The sequence below is a fragment of the Cydia pomonella genome, chromosome 23, assembly GCF_033807575.1.
Source record: "Cydia pomonella isolate Wapato2018A chromosome 23, ilCydPomo1, whole genome shotgun sequence".
Lineage (NCBI taxonomy): Eukaryota > Metazoa > Arthropoda > Insecta > Lepidoptera > Tortricidae > Cydia > Cydia pomonella.
The window spans coordinates 3562327-3583626 of NC_084725.1; the positions used below are offsets into that span (position 1 = coordinate 3562327).

General features: G+C 36.6%; 1 protein-coding gene across 2 annotated transcripts; it reads left to right on the forward strand.

The window, feature by feature from the left end:
- Window positions 1-677: 677 nt before the first annotated feature.
- Window positions 678-13899, forward strand: LOC133530588 (trypsin-7-like). 2 transcript variants are annotated; one of them, XM_061868551.1, is made up of 7 exons: window positions 678-784; window positions 1936-1998; window positions 3510-3661; window positions 4025-4152; window positions 8429-8687; window positions 11298-11447; window positions 13344-13899. In XM_061868551.1, the coding sequence occupies exons 1-7, from the start codon at window positions 730-732 to the stop codon at window positions 13494-13496; spliced, it is 960 nt and encodes a 319-aa protein (XP_061724535.1). In that variant the 5' UTR covers window positions 678-729; the 3' UTR covers window positions 13497-13899. The 2 variants fall into 2 exon arrangements, with proteins under 2 accessions (XP_061724535.1, XP_061724536.1); XM_061868552.1 differs by lacking the exon at window positions 678-784 and adding an exon at window positions 854-910.
- The last annotated feature ends 7401 nt before the right edge of the window (window positions 13900-21300 follow it).

Genomic DNA, 21300 nt, shown 5'->3' on the forward strand with positions numbered 1-21300 from the left:
TTTGTTCCTGAGTTAAGGATGTTATCTATGTATCTAAATATGTATTCATCCATATAACTGAATAGTGGCACTAGCTTTGCTTAGTTTGGAGCAAGGTTGATCTGAGTAAGATTGTCCCCATATATTTATTTTATTTATTTATTATTACTTCCGCATTTTGGTAAACATATGTCACATTATATAAACTAAAAGTGACCTCAAACTTCTTTATTCAAAGCTGGATTTGAAACAACCTCGACTACCGTCATTACTGGCCCACCAGGTGACATTTTAAAATGCAATTTTGAAAGATTTATCATCTTGGCCATACTCTGAATAACTTTCTTCTAAATATCTTTCCCTTCCCTGCTTCCTATCGTAGTATAGCATTAGATTGCCTTGCACAGCATGTCTTGCTATCAGAGTGACTTCTCATGCAAGTCGCGCCTTATGCATGAAGTTACGTGAGGTGCGACAATATGTACTAGACGTGCCTGTTATCCTTATAACTAAAGACAAATCCAATTCATATTTTATATATTTACTATAAACTGAAATAAACGTAAAAATAGTAGCTGAGTAGGACTTTATTTGGTCGCCAGAATTCTAATAAAAAATACCGCGTTTTTTACATTCAATATACTGTTCACAATTCTCTAATGATGTTTACAATTCGCCACAAACGCTACGGAGAACTTAAAATAAGCCATTAGATGGCCACCTTCAGTCTCCGAAGGCTGTTATGCCATAATGTGGACTCCGATATGGCTGTGTATGTTTTCCGTGATTGAAATGTGTTTTTACGGTATGTAGTTAAATTATTGAAACATGTGCAATAATGGGTATCTTTCGTGATAACTGTGGAACTCATTATTAAAGATTGGGAGTCGGTATTCGATGGTTGGAAATGAATTCAAATTTACCATTTTGAGTGAGACAAAGTTTTTTTTTTTAAATAATAATCTTTAATGTGTTGCAGGCCGAATGATTAATATATTTTCAATATTATAAAATAGTTTATTTCTAGTTTAAAGTTTATTTCTACGAAATTGTTGTTTCTGAAAATAACTTTCTCAATTATAATTATTATAAAATTTAAATTCTATAACATAATTTTGAATCTTAGTTATAATAGAAATAAAGTTAGTTATAAACTATATTGAGAAACAAATTAAGATCTACATAAATAAACAACATAAAAGATGCTGAGAACATAAACGAATAACCATTTGTGACGTTTTAAAAGTTACATTCAACAAGTTTGAAGACATCAAGTGTGAATTTAAATACATACATCAATCAATATTTACATTCATCAAGTGTGAATTTAAATTGTTTTTTTTTTTTTACTGTAAATTAAAATACGTATCCCAACTATATTACAATTCAATTCATTAATTCAGTTAAATTCGAATTCTTCTCCTATTTTTGTTAATAATTTGCCTTAGAACTGGGACTTTGAAATAATAATCAACCATAAACGAATATATTCTTTAGTTTGGGACCATAACTGGAAGATATTAGCCTATTATTATTTTAATTATGTAAAAAAAATATTAAATTAAGTTTGCATTTTTTTACACTTTTTTTGTTTGTCTGATGTCAATGCCATGATTGTTGTCAATGTGGACATGAACAAAATTATGTATCTAACTATACTTGGCTGATAAAAAAAATATGTATCTATCTATACTTGGCTGATAAATATGTATCTATCTATACTTGGCTGATAAAAAAATATGTATCTATCTATACTTGGCTGACAAATATGTATCTATCTATACTTGGCTGATAAAAAAAATATGTATCTATCTATACTTGGCTGATAAATATGTATCTATCTATACTTGGCTGATAAATAAATATGTATCTATCTATACTTGGCTGATTTTATGGTATTTACCGATCCTACTTAATGAGCCAGGAAAGTGAAGCTAGATTTCGTTTTGGTTCAAGGTTCCAACGCTCAAAGCTCTGTGTGCAAACCTGGAGACCTCAACGGCAACTGTACGGGCAAAGGTATACCTCATTATGGTCATTATATTATAGTATGGACCTCCCTTAAAAATGACTCACGCTGGAAAGATCAGGTCGGTGCGCGAGTCCGTTCACACTTGACTGTTTCTAATAATAAACTCGAATCGAAAAAATTCGTGAACACCATCGTGACAACGCCAATACTGACGAATAATTCACGTGAATGTAATCAGAGCTATTTAAATATTTTGAAATATCTCTCACGAAAGTTAATTTCGATAAATTTCGAACGAACGTGAATAATTTTAGGGCTAATTAAAAAAATCTTTATCGTAAACTATAATAAATATTATGCATGCCTACGAAAAAGTATTATTTTTATGTTCTATTAAAGCATATCAAATGAATTTCATGGGTGACTTTTTCAGATAAAATATATTGATGTAGTTATTTTACTCGACTTGTGACATTGTTACTATGAGAATGCTAACAATATCGTGCATATAATATCAAAGTAAATGCATATCAGTAGTCCTCCTTCTCGTCGTACTGCTTTCCTGGTTACAACCTAAATGATGACTCACGCTGGAATGGGCTGGGTCCGGGTCTATGCGTCCGACATATTGTTTTCTATAGAAGTGAGCTCCGATCACTCATCATCACCGATCACTCATCATAGAAAATGAAGTCGAACGCTTCAGCGCGGACCGGGACCGCTTTAGGACTCATTTAGACTTAGAACGCACTGCAGTTAATTTCTTAAGGCTTCAGAAACGCTTAAAGTGTAACGTACGGCTTCATAAGTGCACGCACTTGCAAGACTGAAACCGTAAGAAATAAGACTGAAAACGCAAGAAATTTATCGTAGTGCGTTCTAAGCCCTAGATGGTATGAGAACTCACATGCCAGTTCAATACATTGCGGCATTTGATCGGTCAGCTACATTTGATGTAACCTCAATAGTCCGCAATGTAACTAAGCTCGCTTGAGAGTTCGCGCGCCGTCCAAATGAGCTCTTAGTCATTGTACCTACTGCCTAACGGTAGTTTCACAATAGAACGCCTACTGAAAAAATTCGTCATCTAAACGGAATAACTTGTAAGAAAAAATTTAACAACCCATTTATTAGAATTATTTTTGGAGTTTACTCCTTAAGAATCGAAGTCTATGTATGCCCGGGGTATGAAAATTTATGGGGAGTAAAATTAAACATTGCGCTACGTTACCTTACGTTACGTTTCGTGCGCTACTTCTTGCGCGTCCGCTAGCAACGGCTGCGTGGAAACACTCTATTTACCCTTATTTTTCAGTATTGCGCGGAGCTGACATACACCCTGTTTTCTTTAACTTTTCATATTATTATGCGGTTGGGGGTCAAAAATCGTGGGTTTAAGTCGATTGTTTGTTGTATAGAACAGAAAAAATTCTCGAAATAAATGCAAAATATGACTAAAAATTCGGTCAGGACCCTTATCATCCACAAACATGAGGTTAAATTTACCTTCATGACTGTCTCCATTGACAAACCAATTGGTAACTCTCCACGATTTCAGATAACCTCGTCCATGGCCTATTGTCTTCCGGCTGCGTAGCGCACTACTTCCGTCTATACGTGACTCGCCGCATCCCGCCTCGTAACTACCTATACTTCCATGAGGTTCTCCAGGGAGAGGAGGATGCGAGGAACTTCAACCCACTTACACCGGTACGTTCCACGTTGTCTTCTTCCTACATTGGACTTTCTATAACCATATCGAAGGAATCACCAACTTTATAGTATTTGTGGTTCCGGGATCCCAAAACTCTTCGGAGACAATCTAAGACACCGCCTACAGAGGAATGACGTCATTGAAAAATTTTGCTACTTTATTTCAGAAAGTTTCGATGACAAATTATCCAATACTATCTACTTATGAGATATAAAATTATTTATAGCATGGCAATGCATTTCTGTCAGCAAAAAAGGGGCATGTATTGAAAAATAAAGGGGCGATTATCACCCGTAGATTTTTTTTAAATTCATGCTTTTTTAGTTCGCCCGACTAAACAGTAATTTTCCCACTTACAGCCTAAATTCAGGATCGTCGGAGGTAAAAGTATTGACATAAAGGATGCCCCGTACCAAGTGCTTTATGGGGAATATTGTGGTGGAACCCTGATTGCACCGGAGTGGGTTCTCACCGCGGCTCATTGTAGGTAAGTAGGTGAAATTTAAAGCGGGGAATAGAATGAATGATTAAGGCGCTCTTATAGACAGATTTTAGGTTTTTGAGGGGGTGAAGCAGACGAAGTGGTAAAGCAGGCAGGCGGGCGCCCCGCGCGCCGCGCTCGCAGCAAGCCTACGTCCTTATTCTGACGCCATCCGTATTCTGGTTTGTTAGTTCTGGGATCTTTTCCGGAAATTTATATTGATAATGATTTAAACTTAATGAAATTAAAAATTTGATAATTATATATAATACTAGAGTATACCGCGGCAAATTGAGAACCTAGTAAAATGATACCAAATCGTTTTGTGTCGAAATAATATTACTTACTAATTCAGACAAAAGTTACAACTGTCTGCTTTAAATCATATATAGATACCTATTCAAAACGTAGTTGACCTTAAAAATGCAATAGAAGTCAATTTCGGGCAAGTAGTGAAAAAAGGAAGAATACTAGCAAAGCTAAGTCATTTGTGGAAGTGAACGTAAAAAGGTAGCATGTTTTTGCTAGTATTGAGATAACTGGAAACAAGCATAAGGTATGCACAAGCATATGTAGCTCCAAAAAGTCGATAAATTATGCTATCTTCTCAAAAAAGAACCATGACTCTAACTGTAACGACTATTTCTATATTATTTTTTGAATTGACGACAATGAAGACGATTATAAATTTTAAATGCAAAAGTCGAGAAAACTGCTATTATTATTTATTACTTAAAGTTTATAATGGCAAAAATGCACTTATACTACTACTACTACTACTTCGAAGTTATATAGTAATGAGTATAATTGACTGACTTTAATTAATGTCTAATAAAGAATCAGTCTGTTGTCTGTCTACTCTGTCTGTAATCAAATATTACAAGTATATTTGACCCACTGAGGTTTCAGATGAAGTTGAAAATCTGCATACATATGTAAGTAGGGTGACAATGAAATATTATGGTACCATCGAGCTGATCTGATGCATGAGAGAGGAGGTGGCCATAGGAACTCTGTGTCAAAATATCGCAACCAAATTGCGTTTGAGGTTGTTAGAATTGTCTCAATGAGTATTATTTTCCTTTGGAAAGAACTGTTAAGACCTGTTCCGTAAAGTTAATTAACATACAAAACTTTCCGATGAACAAAATTATTTTATCGTCAACTATGTTATTTATCCCTTCAAGTGGTGGCCCACCACTCACGGGTCGATGCGATAGCCAGAAAGCTGTCGGCCAACAGAGGGTGGTTAGTGAGGTGTTGCCATATTTAGTGGCAAAATTAAAGGCTTTGAAGTATATTTACGCTCTTCTAGCGCCCAAAAGTAGCTAGCAAGTTAGACAACGAAAACATAGATACACACGCTTGTTAACGCTTGGTTGCTAAGGACCGTTCATCCGGGATCGAACGCCTAGATCGAGTTCTGTCTTGATTTTTAAAGAGGTTATTTTGTAAATACACGGTACCCTCGAAGAAACGGAAAGATTTTAACAGTATATTCCGGATCGTATTTAGAGGCAAAAATGTCATATAAACTTTTTTAATTCGCCTAGTTTCAGAGTTAATACCAATTAAAAAAAATATTTTTCGTTGTGTTTTAGTGCATAACGCCTTTTTGATGGCTATGTCGCCAGTCGCCACTTTGGGACCTAGTCTAGACTACCTTCTTGACAGATATCAAAGTCACAAGGTACCATTTGAATAGACTTATTTTTACGAAAAAAAATGTACCAATTTATATTCATCCATAAACATACAAAAAGTAAAAAAAAACACATTTTTTTTTTGCGGAATTGACTTAAACTTGTACATGAAATTCTTCTTATGACCTCAGGAATACGTGGTTAAAAAAAATCCGTTTCATCACGGGCACTTTTTATGACTTAACCTTTGAATTTTAAGCCCTACGTAGAAAATTAATTAACAATTCTCCTCCAATCATAACTTTGTTTTGTGGTGGTAGTCATTTTTAATAAGGAAACTGTAAAAATGTCACTGTTGCTAGGTTTGATTAGTTAGGTGCATGTGGCGAAATGCATAAACATTACAATAATTTAACAACAACAAGGACAACTTCAACAGAAGGACATGATGTCACGATCCTCAGCATTGAGGGACCAAGAAGAAGAAGACAATAATTTAATTGTTCTATTCGAATAGCGTATTTAGTGCTTATTCTAACGATATATGCTTCAATATATACTTTTATACATAGATAAGCTTAAATAGTTGAATTTGTAATATTCTCTAAATCCGCGCTGAAAACCCGACGGGGCCCCGCCACGTGACTACTTTTTACGTTTTGGCTTCTGCCACTTGAAGGGATATACTATAGGCCTTGACTAGTGATTCATTTCAAAATAAACTATTTTAATATATACATATTACACATAAGCACCCTAATGCAAAAATGAAGAAAATATATTTTGCAAAACTTTCGATCGGTTTTTTTCCACTTATATTTTGTATTGGCAGGAAAAATAGTAAAAGCATATCACAAAGACATAACAAGGTCCAAGGTTTTAAAGAAGAAGGTAAAATTGGCTGAGACCTGAAATTGACGGCAGAGTGTCATCAAAATTTATACTTGAAAAAAGAAATAAAATGTCACCAGTTTTCATTTCATACAAAACAGAAATAGCATGGTATAAAAGTATTATACCAAACTTTTACAAAGGACTTTATGTTTAACATTATCAAAAATGGAATTTAGTGACATTCTTGAATTTACAGAATAATTAACCAGTGAAATAAAAATATTGGCGAGAGGTACAAATATATACGAACTTCCGAACCGAGTACTTGCAAAATTTTGAATGGAATTTGAAGGGTAAATATCACTGCTCACCTTACAAAATAAAATAGTTGATATGAAAGTTAACAAACCAGAAATACCAAACAAATTCAACACTTATAACATAAACTATTACAGCCATTTGAGCACTTCCACAAAAACGTGAAATGGTACCTTTCACTAAGCACTATTTAAATCCCACATATTTAAATCCAGTATATCTCCTGCATCCTGTATGTGTTAAAAATGAAGCTGTTCCAATATAATGACTTATATAAATTAAACAAGCGGATTAATTTTATTTGTTTACGTTTAAAAATAGGTATTCAATTTGATTATTACTGTAATAGCCATTTAAAATATTATTTTACCTAAATTGATAATTAAAAGTAGGTACCCCTCACGAAATAAGTACTACTGAATTTTATACTTAGCAGTGTTTTTTAAAATGTACATGTATTTTACCTTCCTCGTATTAAAAATGAAAAGTAGAGTGTTTAACTCGGGTGCAAGGCACCATTTCATCATTTGGATCGTGGCTGTATGCCGGACAGGTGCGTGTGTAAAACTTGTCAAAAAAGATAATATGACGGATGGATGTCTGAAATGTCACCGTATTTAAGAATCAATTAGCTTAAAAATTAGTTTTTTCTTCGTAAGAGTGATGAAAACATTGTGTGTATAACATATTTGTGTATTTATAGTGTGATTATCCATTTTATGTAACGTCCGCTATACTAGCACAGGCCCGACGCTGACAGTGGTCACGGGCGTACTGGGGTACTGACGGTATTGCCGCGCAGGGTAACGTTTAGTAGACAAAATGTTGAATTCATAATTATGAATGAAAAATTTAACGCATCGATAAACTGACAAGCAAAATGTTAGAGTAACTTAAAAGCTATTGAATGAAGTAAATTTCATATTGATATTCATCATAGTACTTCTAAAATATCGAAATAAATACAGTTTTAAGCATATTTTCAAAGCAAAAATCTATCGAGAAAAAGATGAGCCATCGTGTTTCTGACAAGCATACGGCTAGTTCAAAGACTGAAGTTATACATACTAGAAAATAATCGATGAAATCCTTGTACAAGCCTGTAAATATCGATTTAAAAATAGCGCATTTTACTATACACCGCGCCTTAATGTTATTACACGCAGATTAAAACTTTGGAGAAAACAATCTTAACTTAACCTTTCATAAACAACAAAAAGCATTTTTAAGAAACATAAGTATTTTGCCCAATTTTCTCAATCAAGGACATATTTGTTCCTGTTTAGATTTCCTGGTCAACGGCATAATATAGTAACAAAGTGTTTTTTAATTAGATAATTGGCCAGTTGCATACTCCGTATGGCAGTTGTTGTGTATGCGGCTTCTTTCAACTGTTCAATGTTCCCTTCTGGATTCTTGGAGAGGTTGAAGAGTTATTTTTATGTTAGCCATAATTTTGACGATGATTATTTAATACGCATTTCCAGAGAGAAAGAAACCTTCGTCCTAGTCGGGTCCACCTTCCGAAGCCTAGCAGTCCGCTACAACATCTGCGCTCACTTCACACATCCACTTTGGTCCATGAACAGTAAACTGCATCCTCATGATTGGGACTTCCAGCTCGTGTTGCTGGAGAAGCCAGTGCCTACCACGCCCATGTCAAGACCTATTGCTATAGGGAGGCTGACTGATGTGGTGCCTGGTGCCTTAGTGGCAGTCAGCGGGTGGGGACATACACAATATAAGGTGAGTTACTAGCTGCTGCTGCAAAAGCCATGCCTAAGATGCAGCCCATCGCTATAGGCAGATTGGTCTTCGCGCACTTCATGTACCCGCTGTTGAACATTAACACTAAACTCTCCACGATTGGGACTTCCAGTTGGTTCTGTTAGAAAAACTTGTGTCTACCACGCCTATGTCCCGATGGTGAATGGAGGATCTGGAGGATGTCTTGCCTGATGCCTTGTTAGACGTTAAAGGCTGAGGATAGTCAGTATTAGGTGAGTTAGTAGCTGCTGCTAAAGTAATGCTCAAGACGTTTTGATCGATCGCTATACACAGATTGGTTTGCGCCGCTCTTGAGCATGAACAACAATTGTGTGCATGCAGATCCATATGATTGGGACTTCCAGCTGATTCTGTTAGAAAACCTTTGCTTATTACGCCTTTGTACCGACCTTTGTTGTTTTGTGTCTAAAAATTGTTTTATTGTGTAATTAAGTGTAGTTAGTATAGTTGTAGTTTTCGCTCTTTAATGTGTATTACATGCTGCGCATACATGCTTTGGATGGCATTCCCAACCAAAACCTCGACTTAAAATAATTATATAATGTAGTAAATGTTATCTGTTTTGTGTGCCTAATAAATAAAATAAAATAAAAAACAAATAAATAGACCTATTGTTAAAGAAAGGTGGAAGATGTCGTGGTTGCCTTAGAGGCAGTCAGCGGGAGATGACAGTATAAGGTGGGTACTAACTGGTGCTATAGAAGCCATGCTTAAGATGCTGCCCATCGCAATAGGCAAGTTGCTCTTCGCGAACTTTACATACCCGCTTTTGAGCATTAATAACGAGCTGCATCCTCATGACTGTGCCTCTGGATAAATCTGTGCCTACTACGCCTAGTGGTGCCTTTCTGGCAGTTAGTCGGTGGGGACATATGCAGTATATAGTGAGATATTAGGTGGTAGTGTTCAAGAAACCCGGGCCCACTACGCCTATGTACCTATTGCAAAAGGAAGGTTAGGAAATGTCGTACGTAGTGTCTTGGTTGCTGTCAAACCTTAGTATAAACTGTTATAAATATAACATACGGTTATAAACTATATATAGTATAATAATAGTAATGTTTAGGTACTTTGTTAAATTTATCTGTTATTCACCCAATATTTTATGGGGTCATTGAACCGTTTTGATGATTTTGATTTATTTAAGTGATTTAGACATAAAACCTTTTCGGGCCTTTCAAGCCCCTGTTAGATTTTTACAATAAATATTTTATGAGTTATCCTTTAGGATTAAAATGGGATGAAAGTGCGTAAAAATTGGGTAGCATTAACATTCGTCGAGAAATGTAGACGAATGTTAATGCTACCCAATTCTAGAAATGTAGATCGGACGAAACGGCGAAGGTCGACCCATATCAATCGTGTTGCTAAATTATCATAACCTCTATGAGTTTTGGGATGGGTAGTAAAAATATTAAATGTTACGCTTAGATAAATATGCCTTAGATGTTCTATTACGTGATTACATGCACAGGGATAAAACGTAATGAAAATCTTCATTTTCAGGCGGCTATGGGTAGTGTTGGTTATGAATCGAGTCCTTTGAGTCCTCTGATTTAAGACACGACTGTGTTTTTCGGACTCATTTTTTTTTAATACTACGTCGGTGGCAAACAAGCATACGGCTCGCCTGATGGTAAGCAGTCTCCGTAGCCTATGTACGCCTGCAACTCCAGAGGAGTTACATGCGCGTTGCCGACCCTAAACCCGCCCCCCTCGTTGAGCTATGGAACACAACACTATGAGTAGGGTCTAGTGTTATTTGGCTGCTGTTTTCTGTAAGGTGGAGGTACTTCCTCAGTTGGGCTCTGCTCTAGATCTGGAATGACATCCACTGGCTGTGCCCTACCACACAAAGCGAGATGACATTCACAATGCCCATACCTCTCTTATGAACGTAGGTTAAGGACGTACCCGGGTCCAAATCATATAATTTAATTCGAAACTCGAATTTATGGAATTCTTGCATGTTGGTATCTAGTTTTCGACGATCGTGATGTGATTTCTGTTGAGAAAGTTTGGCTTATGCAAATTTGTATTGAAAATTTCATGAAATAAAATAATTTAATCTAATCTTTCAACTCGTTACACACCCGAATCTTTTATAGAGACTAGAGTTCTTTTCAGAGTGGAGTTCTTTAACGTGGAATGGAGGGGAGCCCATACATTCTTTGACGACCGGTTTGACCTAGTGGGTAGTGACCCTGCCTACGAAGCTGATGGTCCCGGGTTCAAATCCTGGTAAGGGCATTTATTCGTGTGATGAGCATGGATATTTGTTCCTGAGTCATGGGTGTTTTCTATGTATTTAAGTATTTATAAATATTTATATATTATATATATCGTTGTCTAAGTACCCTCAACACAAGCCTTATTGAGCTTACTGTGGGACTTAGTCAATTTGTGTAATAATGTCCTATAATATTTATTATTCTACGACTCTTCTCTTTCCGCCGGCTCTAAATATTTTGATACGTACTTGCGTCAAATTCTCATTCGACAATTCTTGATAAATTTATGTGTGTACATACTTCCGTGAAATAATCTGCTTATGTATTATGTTTTCAGAAAAGCGCAATGCAAGACCATTTACGTCGTGTCTACGTACCGATCATACCTGACGAAATCTGCAAGATACTGCCGAATGTGAACTATCACAACATTACGGATCGTATGTTCTGCGCAGGATTCCTTAACGGCACTAAGGACTCATGTCAGGTAAGACAGATACCGGTAATACTGGTATAATAATAAATCAGGCTATACGTCCCACTGCTGGATACATACAGGCTTCATGTCACGCGCTAGAGGGATTGGGCTATAGATCCCACGCTGATCCAATACGGGTTGGAGACTTCACATACACCTATGAATTTCTTCGCTGTATTCGTTTGTATGCAGGTTTCTTCGCGATGTTTATCTTCACTGAAAAGCTATGATATTCCGTACGTACATATTTTAAAATAACAAAAAATAAAACCGACTTCAAATATTACCAATAGCTCCATACATGTACCTATAACATTTGAAGAGTTCCATCGATTTCTCCAAGATCCCATCATCATACCTCGATTTGGTGCCAACGGGACCATCTCGGGGTTATACCCGTTCGATTAAAAAACAAAATTTTGAAAATCGGTTCACGATTCTCGGAGATATCGAGTAACATACATACAAAAAAAAAATCAGTCGAATTGAGAACCTCCTCCTTTTTTGAAGTCGGTTAAAAAAAACCAGTCGAATTGAGAACCTCCTCCTTTTTTGAAGTCGGTTAAATATCAATGAAGGCTCATTGGTGCGAGCTACGTTTTTGAACCCGTGACTTGATTGAAATTCGGACGTCATAATTATCCACTCGGTCACCATCGCATACTAATTATGATATCATAATTCATATCGATAGTAATAACGGTAATGTTATCGCTCATTACACGGTACTTCTAATTAGTTCATGCTGCCGTATGCTGATATCTTAATCGGAACGAATCGAATGCTCTTAACATTCAAAAAATGTTTACTATCATTAACTAGTTCATATCACAAAAAACTCTCTTCTTCCTCGCGTTGTCCCGGCATTTTGCCACGGCTCATGGGAGCCTGGGGTCCGCTTGACTACTAGTCCCAAGATTTGGCGTAGGCACTAGTTTTACGAAAGCGACTGCCATCTGACCTTCCAACCCAGAGGATAAACTAGGCTTTGTTGGGATTAGTCCGGTTTCCTCACGATGTTTTCCTTCACCGAAAATCGACTGGTAACTATCAAATGATATTTCGTACGTAAGTTCCGAAAAATTCATTGGTACAGTCACGTTTGAAAACATCGACACGATCGAAGTGCCAAAAATATATATACACGATCTTATGGCCCATAGAGTAGTGTATACATATTTTTGGCACTTTGTCCGTATCGATATATTCAGACGTGACCGTTTGAGCCGGGGTTTGAACCTGTGACCTCCGCATTGCAAGTCGCACGCTCTTACCATTAGGCCACCAGCGCTCTAAATACACAAAGATTAATTACAGTACATATGGTGCTACTTTACCGCACTAGTGCGAAAATTAGCATATTATGTTTCTGTGTCGAACATTTAAAGGGCCATATGTACTGTAAAACGTTGTACGATACATGTGCGAATAGGTAATTCGCAACTCGTGTCGATTTAAAACACTCCCTTCGGTCGTGTTTTAATTTATCGCCACTCGTTTCGAATTTCCTATTTTTCGCACTTGTATCGTAATGTACTATTCTGCCACAGGAAATCTATTGTACAGACAACGTCGTATTTGACCTTTATATGCTTTCTACAACCACCACTAAATGTTTGCAGTGCAGACTATACACCACATTACACATAATTGCCCGATACGGAAATTTGTTGGAGAGGCCCTAGATCTTCACTCACCTAATGCAAACGCTGCCCAATGGGTGAAGAACTTAGATATTGTATTATAATTTATAATTAAGCGACTATGTAAATGCCATACGAATAAATAAAACTAAATGTTTCAAACGCATTAGATGATGCTCAAGGCTGCGCGCGTTACCTTCCAACAAGTTTTGTTTGAGAATTGAAAGATATAAGCCTGACCGATTTTCCCTATTCTTTTCAGGGTGACTCTGGCGGACCAGTCATATACAACGGAAAACTGATAGGCCTGGTCTCATTTGGAGTGGGCTGCGCGTTACCAGACCAGCCTGGTGTATACAGCCGAATACCGTACGTCAGGGATTGGATACGTGAGGTTACGGGCCTACCACTATAATTCACCGGTATCGATACCAGAGCAGACTTTACACCGGTACTATTTCTGGTATCATCTAATCTAACAACGTTCTATAACAATTGTCAAAATAGCTAACTTGTTTATTTTAAATTAATCAAAATGAATAAGAATTAGTAATATGATACCGGTATCGATACCAGAGCAGGCTTGATACCGATGTTTCTGGAATCTGTATGTATCAATGTATTAAATCTGGCATTTTTAAAGTGCTTCCTGAATTCTACACTGAAATAAAATGATGTTTAATTTAATTAAAAAATACATCCCGAATATCACATTCACAAAAAATTAACACATATAATACAGGTTTTGAGAAGCTGTAAAAGTACGCAATGTAACATATTTATTTTTTAAGTTCACGAAAATAAATAATTATTAATGATTACCATGTTTAATTAATATATTATCATGTTTAATTTGAGTGTTGATTACCGCAGAAGTTTACAGCCGAAAACCGTACGTGCGAGATTGGGTCCGTGAGATCATGGGTCTGCCGCTCTAATTTACTGGTATCGATACCAGAATAGGCTTGATACCGGTATTTCTGGTATCTGGTACTTTCAACCTCTAGATAAATCATAATTGCATTTGTCTTAGAAAATGTTGACATAGGGGCTAGAGGATATCGTGTTCTTATTACCATTCTGTAATTTAAAAATAGTATTTTATATATCGTGATATAGAGAGCTTTTCAGTACCGTGTGCAACGAAGCTTGCTGAGTTGCCTAAGTAAGGTACGAGATTGAAAAGCTTGATTATATCACTATTGTATACAATATTTTTTCTACGAGTCATCTGAAATAATACGTTTTCTACTATAAAACCTAAATAATTAATGAAAATTGGTAACTATCTCAGTAGAAAAAAATGTAGTACTTACAAAAGACATAAACGCGCGAAGTCCCCCGTTCGCCCGATTAGTCTTTTCTATGGTAGCGCGGCGGCACGTGATTGGTATTTTTTTTGTATAGTTGACTACAGCGTATCGAAATGAATATTATAGTTGAGTTTGGAGCCTATACATGAAAAGTACTCAATTATAGTCGATGACTATAAAAATATGTTTAAATGGTTAATTTCAATTATGAAGATTATAAAAAACATAGGTTTCCGCTACCCTGCTAAGCTAAATAGCAGTATTTCAATTGAATGCAAACATGTACTGGATCCGGATATGTTTTGGACCCGGGTACGTCCTTAAACTACGTCCAAAAGAGAGGTATAGGCATTGTGAATTTCATCTCGCTTTGTGTGGTAGGGCACAGCCAGTGGATGTCATTCCAGATCTAGAGCAGAGCCCAACTGGGGAAGTACCTCCACCTTACATAAAACCGCAGTCAAATAACACTAGACCCTACTCATAGTGTTGTGTTCCTGCCGGTGAGTAAGGTTGCCAGAGCTCAACGAGGGGGGGGGGGGCGGATTTAGGGTCGGCAACGCGCATGTAACTCCTCTGGAGTTGCAGGCGTACATAGGCTACGGAGACTGCTTACCATCAGGCGGGCCGTATGCTTGTTTGCCACCGACGTAGTATATAAAAAAAAACTAACTTTTCGTTTCACGTATTTCATTTAATTTTCATGTATTTATTATATATCTCAAAGTTCCATTTATAGCATCATTTGTTTTTAAAATACCGCCAGGGCAGTCACTTTTGGATTTCGTATCTTTACCCGTGAGATTAGGTAACCAAATGGATTCCGAACAACTTAAATGCTCAGTACTCACGTTATACCAACAAAGGCCAGTCTGAGGCATATTTATGAGTATGAGCGAACTATATTGCTATCTCATTCCACCGTAAAGCTCTCTGACCTAGATTTGCCCAATATGTGCGCCAGACATGAAAACAAATATGAAACACTGAAAATCGAAATCACAAAAAAAACTAATTCTAAATCACAAAAAAACTATCACGTTTTATTTATATCTCTCTACTATCATCCTTAGTTCCCTAGTAATAGAGTGCACTGTAAATATCAAGACTGAATAGAAGAATTCAGTATGTGTATTGAGCAACAATATTCCTTGCCTAAGGCCGCATAATTGAGCGGAACTATGCGGCGCGATCACGAGTTGATTTTTCGTATTACCCACACATCCCTTCGAGGATGCACGAGGGACATACGGGACGGTATTTCGTCAATAAAAGCTGGGTTTGTTACGTAATATATTTTTCTACTCCTTTACTGCTATAATTTGTACATTCATAAACACTTACATAAGAATATACATAATAGGTTTGAAGAAAAGTCTATAATGTCTATTCCTCAACCTCATAACTATGGAAGGTCTCTACCTTCCAAAGAGAGATACCCTTGCCTCTGCAAGGAACAAAATCTTCATAGGCAGAACTGTTGCAAAAGTGTCCAGCTGTCAGCTATAAATAATAGTTCCAAATCTCTCCAGAATAGCGCTAGAGTAGCTAAGAACCTAGGCGTTATTGACGGAGTGAAGTGCGCTGTCTATAATTAGATTTTTTTTCTCTAGTATACTAGGTATTGTAGCGCCACGTATTTATAGTTTATTGTCGGACACTTTTTGGTATATGGAGATTTTGTTCCTTGCCTCTACCTTCCATACTCATAACAACACTTGTCCTTTAATATCGCTAAAACGATACTAGTATTAATGGCTACCAACCTAACAAAATCAAAATTAATACTGTTATCAAACTAAGTGCATTGCTGCCAACTTAAAAAATTCTAATGTCATACCGTCTATACTCTGTTAAAAGTAAACAAACAATTTGTACATTTTCAGATAGTTATAAAATTTATTGCCTGGATCTGTCACTGAACGACCTGACTTTAACCTACATTATTTGGACATGTTGTTTTCATCTACCGTCAACCCCACTGGCTTAAGGAGCCATTTGAGGGTATAGATATAGACTCTATATCTATACCCTCAAAGGGCTCCTCTAACTCTATATTATAGAGTATAGTAAACGTCAATTAAAAACAAAGTTCACCATGACATTATACAGTGCCTAGATAACAGATATAGAGAAGTCATGAATCTAACTCCAGAGAATTAATCCCATTGTGTTATCAGATCTTCCGGGGGGCCTCCAGTATTATATCGAGTAGATGGGCATTCTTGGAAAATATGTTGGATAATCTGCTCCTCGGCACCACAGTGACAAACGGGGCGCCTCCACCCACATAGGTATTTAATTTTGTACCGCGTTTTCCTCGAAATATTTACCCGTATGTCCTCACACAGCTCAATCTGCATTCAACTCAAGTCCGCGCGAGTGTTTTCCAAGCGTTTTCACCGCAGAACGAATACCAACACCCCCCTTCCCCCTTTAGGGGTGATTTATTTACAGTGCCGTCTCGCATTTATTTGACTGTTGTGATTTTGACAGTGCATGCAGATTTGGGCTCTGGCGTAACAGAGGTTAGTTGTTTATGAAGGCTGTATCAACTTTTGACAGTTGAAAGACTTTATTTAGGAGACTAAAAATAAGAATGTTGCCGTGAGTACCGTGTTTAGGCAACGAAGCTTGCTGAGTTGCCTTAGTAAGGTACGAGATTGAAAAGTTTGATTTTTATACGAGTCATCTAAAAAAACACTTTTACTATAAAACCTAATTAATTATTGAAAATTGGTAAGTATCTCAGTAGGCATGAACGCGTTTAGTCTTTTCTATGGGAACGCGGCGGCAGGTGATTGGTCAATTTTTTTTTATAGTTGACTACAACAGCGTATCGAAAAGATTCTTATAGTTGAGTGGGAGTCCATACATGAAAAGTACGCAACTATAGTTTGGTATACGAAATCTTAATTCAAACATTACAGTCGACGAGTAGTAAAAGACAAATTATTTTTGTTAAAAACACAAAAATTTATGTAAAATAAGAAATGAACTTAAATCCGACTACAGTTGTCTTTCTCATCTTAATTTGAGAAAGTCAGTTAAAATGTATCCTATGTCACCCAAGCTCTTTCACCAAAACAGGTTCAGTAGTTTCATAGATGGTAACTTCATAGATGCTAACCTAACCTAAACCACTCTCCCACATACATAGACACCCTTTTCTTTGTCCTAGTCACTCTAAAAAAGGTAGGAAAAAAATCTTAGTTAAAGGACTATGCGTCAAAATGGCCCCAATACCAACAGAGTTGAGAGTAAGGTCATTAGATAGGTATTTCTATGTACTTCATTTCGTTCTATGGGCACCAAGCGAAATTCCATTGCAGAACTGAGATATTGGTATTTTAGTCAAAATGTCGTCACCCTTATTACCTAGGCAATATAGTCCACCGCCGGGCCAGCGCGGCAAATCATTCAGTGTGCTCGCCCGGCGGTGCGCGAACATCTACCCTGCAGTAATTAATTTACTTACTTGGACTCTATTGCCTAGGTAATAAGGGTGACGACATTTTGGCTAAAATACCAATATCTCAGTTCTGCAATGGAATTCCGCTTGGTGTCCATAGAACAAAATGAAGTGCATAGAAATACCTATCTAATGACCTTACTCTCATTTCTGTTGGCGTTGGGTCCAGGCTCCATTCAAAGTTGCCCATGGTCCTTTAAACCCAACTAAAAAAAAAACTTTGCTTTAATAAGATACGCCACTAAGCAATTATTTTCCGCAAACCTCATTAACACCGATGCCGGTTTCATACCGGTACGAAACTAGTGTTATTACCGATCTTAATTTACCCGCCGCGGGCCCTAGGGAAATATAGACTTCGGAATAGATATTGGAGGCGTTATGTCTAGATTTTTCTACGAAGCAATACCGTCGTGCCTGATAACTTTTTCATTTTGTTCAAATAATAAGTAATAGGTAAGGCTTCTAAAAAGGATTTTGTGGGTTCGAAGCCAGGCTTGTACAGTTGCCGTCAGATACATATATCGGAACGGCCAAGGTGCTCACTAATATATGAACACGTCTCTGTTGTAAAGGCGCGAGTGAGTGTTCAGATATTTTTGAGCACGACGACTTTATCATGGAGATTTTGGAAACTTATGTTTAAAATATTTTGGCATTTTTTTACCTAATCCTACTCAGAACAAAAAGTTCTTTAGATCTTAATCGGTGAAAAATAGTTAGGCCCAATGTTTTTTTACCACACCAACTGATTTTATCCACATGTGGGGTAAAGTAATCAGATGCAAATTTTGAGTTGTTTCCTTGTGTTAGCTGATAGAATTGACTTTTAAATGATGATTTTAAATGATATATTTTTTATTATGTTCATTTAGATTCGATTTATTTGATTTTTTGGTATTTCATTGTTAATATTTTCCTCGCGATGGTGTAGTGAATTTTTTTGTGTTTTTCTCGGAGGTAAAGTTTGTTTAACCCTCGTGCCTTGAAACCCTTGCAATGCTCAAGTTTTCATAAGATAGAGAACGCTCACGAGTCACGATTCTGGGGAGAAATAGTATAACCATTTCCAAATTGGAATAAAAGTTGTGTACAACTTAAACTAAAATGGCTCACTTACTTATTAAACATCCCCAAACTTAGCCATGCTTGTACTATTATGGGTACCTAGGTGACGATATACATACATATATAAATAAATACATACTTACATATACTTAGATACATAGAAAACTTTCTTAACTTAAGAACTAAACTCGACACACGTCGGGAAGAAGTTATAAAATTGAAGAAATTAGAATCTAAAATAGAATTACATACGGTTCAAATTTCTTATATTTTTTCTTCTTCCTGCCGTAATGGTAATATTCGTGATGAATAAACAAATACATGGTCATACCAAGATTGGAACCCGGGACCTCTTGCTTAAAGCTAGTATGCCGTTAATTGATAATTATGTTATGTTGTCTTGTCTTTTAGTATGTAGTATATTTTGAGCATCGTAATAAATGGCAATTAGGCAGAATGTTACCTACATTTTAACTCCTCTTCCTCTTATTTCTACTTAGCTTTTTTTTAAATCACCTATTCGGAAAAGGCTTTTTCTTCTCAGCTAGGTGGGATCAAAGCAACACTTTTCCGTTCTAGGATTCTATTTGAATTTTTTGAATACATTTTGTTAGCTTAAATAATATTCTGAAATATAAAAAAGTCTGTGAGTGTCGTGGAACACTCAGTTGGAACGAAGATTAGTGATAATGATAAACATGGTATTATGGATTAATAAATACAAAAAAAAAGTTAATCGACAAAATAATAATTATCTAAACTGCTCTTAAAATGTCGCAAATCAGTCCAGAAATGCGATTTGAAGGCAGGGACAACAACTAAACGTAAGAAAACATTTTTGTACAAACTGAAACTTATAGGCTTAGCTCGAGCTAGTGAACTATCTAATCGTCACTCATAAATATGAAATTCAAGTGCATCAAATATACAAAAGGTATCTGCTAAATATCTGCATACACGTCCGGGGATTGAACCCGGATCATCACTGGTACCACCTGTTTCTTAGCGGCTCTTTGCCAACTGCGCCACTATAGGGCATACGTAAGTCGGTAGAATTTGGCTATTTATTTTCGAGCAATTTAAACAAAAGAGGGATATTAATGAAAAATCTTACACTTTTTTTCGTCCGTCCGATAAGGAACTTCGTTACAATAATCCCTCACTACGCTTAGGATTCAATGTACGCCTTCGCCGTAAATATTTAATTTCATTTTGCTCCCTTGTGACACAATCTACTAATTGTTACTTCGCAACAGAAAAGGCAAAAATTATTAAAGACGGTAAAGTGTTCGGAGTTTCAGGTAAATATATCCTGTAAAAAACAATTTGAATCCTACAAAATGTATTGAAAATATATTCTAACTTCAGTGTTTTTGTGGACTTGGGAAGTTTTTCGGTTTGCCAATAATATGAAATCGTAAAAAGTTAAATGTTTTTGTAAGTCCAAGTTACGGATGAATTTACCTACTAAATTATGTAGGTTCCAATGCAGTGATAATATTATGTATGTTAGGGAATGCTTCCGGTGTAAATTTTTATGACAAGAACCGGGAATTGTCGTCGTCGTCGTCGTTGTTGTTGTTGTTGCTGCTGTTGTTGTTATTGTTGTTGGTATTATTGTTGTTGTTGTTGTCGTCGTTGTTGGTCCTAGGACACCCAAGAGGTGCATGGGGCCTCCAAAAGGTCCGTCCACGCCTTTCTATTTTGAGAAACCGTCTTGTCCTCGTTCTATAGCTCAGTTATTTTGTTTGCTTCGTGTTAAGTTAGTGTAAATTAATTTAGGACGGTTAGTTTCTAATTTTTCCTCTATGCACCATTTAGAATAAATACATTTTCTAATGGAAGGTCAATTTTTTTTACGCGATTTCTGGGTTGATCCCATGAGAAAAGTTGCTCCATATGACCTCAATATTAACGGGTTTGAGTAAATTTAGTTAATTTACACACTGTATACCTATGTATAGTAAATACTAATCTGTTTGTCCTGCAGTGTTGGCTAAATCCTCCTGAAACAGTCTGAGACCTGGATTAGGAGCTAATTTCGGTTGCGAACTAGATGACAGGTGCTTTGGTATAACTAGTGAATAACTTGCTTCAGAACTGTAAGGTCTCATAAACCTTAGGGAGTGTGGAAGGCTCTCAAATTACAGGTAAAAGAGCTCTTGAGGCCTACATGCAGATTTTTTGAATAGTACGTTTCGATTTAGTGTTTATCTCGGTTGTTAAAGAAAAACGTTTTTATTTATTTACGACGACCGGTTTGGCCTAGTGGGTAGTGACCCTGCCTACGAAGCTGATGGTCCCGGGTTCAAATCCTGGTAAGGGCATTTATTAGTGTGATGAGCATGGATATTTGTTCCTGAGTC

Excerpts from the sequence above, each read along its gene's own strand:
- LOC133530588 (XM_061868551.1), top strand. The coding sequence starts at position 730 with ATGTGGACTCCGATATGGCTGTGTATGTTTTCCGTGATTGAAATGTGT. Across the intron at positions 785-1,935 it reads GATTGAAATGTGTTTTTACG|GTTCCAACGCTCAAAGCTCT; the intron begins GTATGTAGTTAA and ends TTTTGGTTCAAG. Across the intron at positions 1,999-3,509 it reads CGGCAACTGTACGGGCAAAG|ATAACCTCGTCCATGGCCTA; the intron begins GTATACCTCATT and ends CCACGATTTCAG.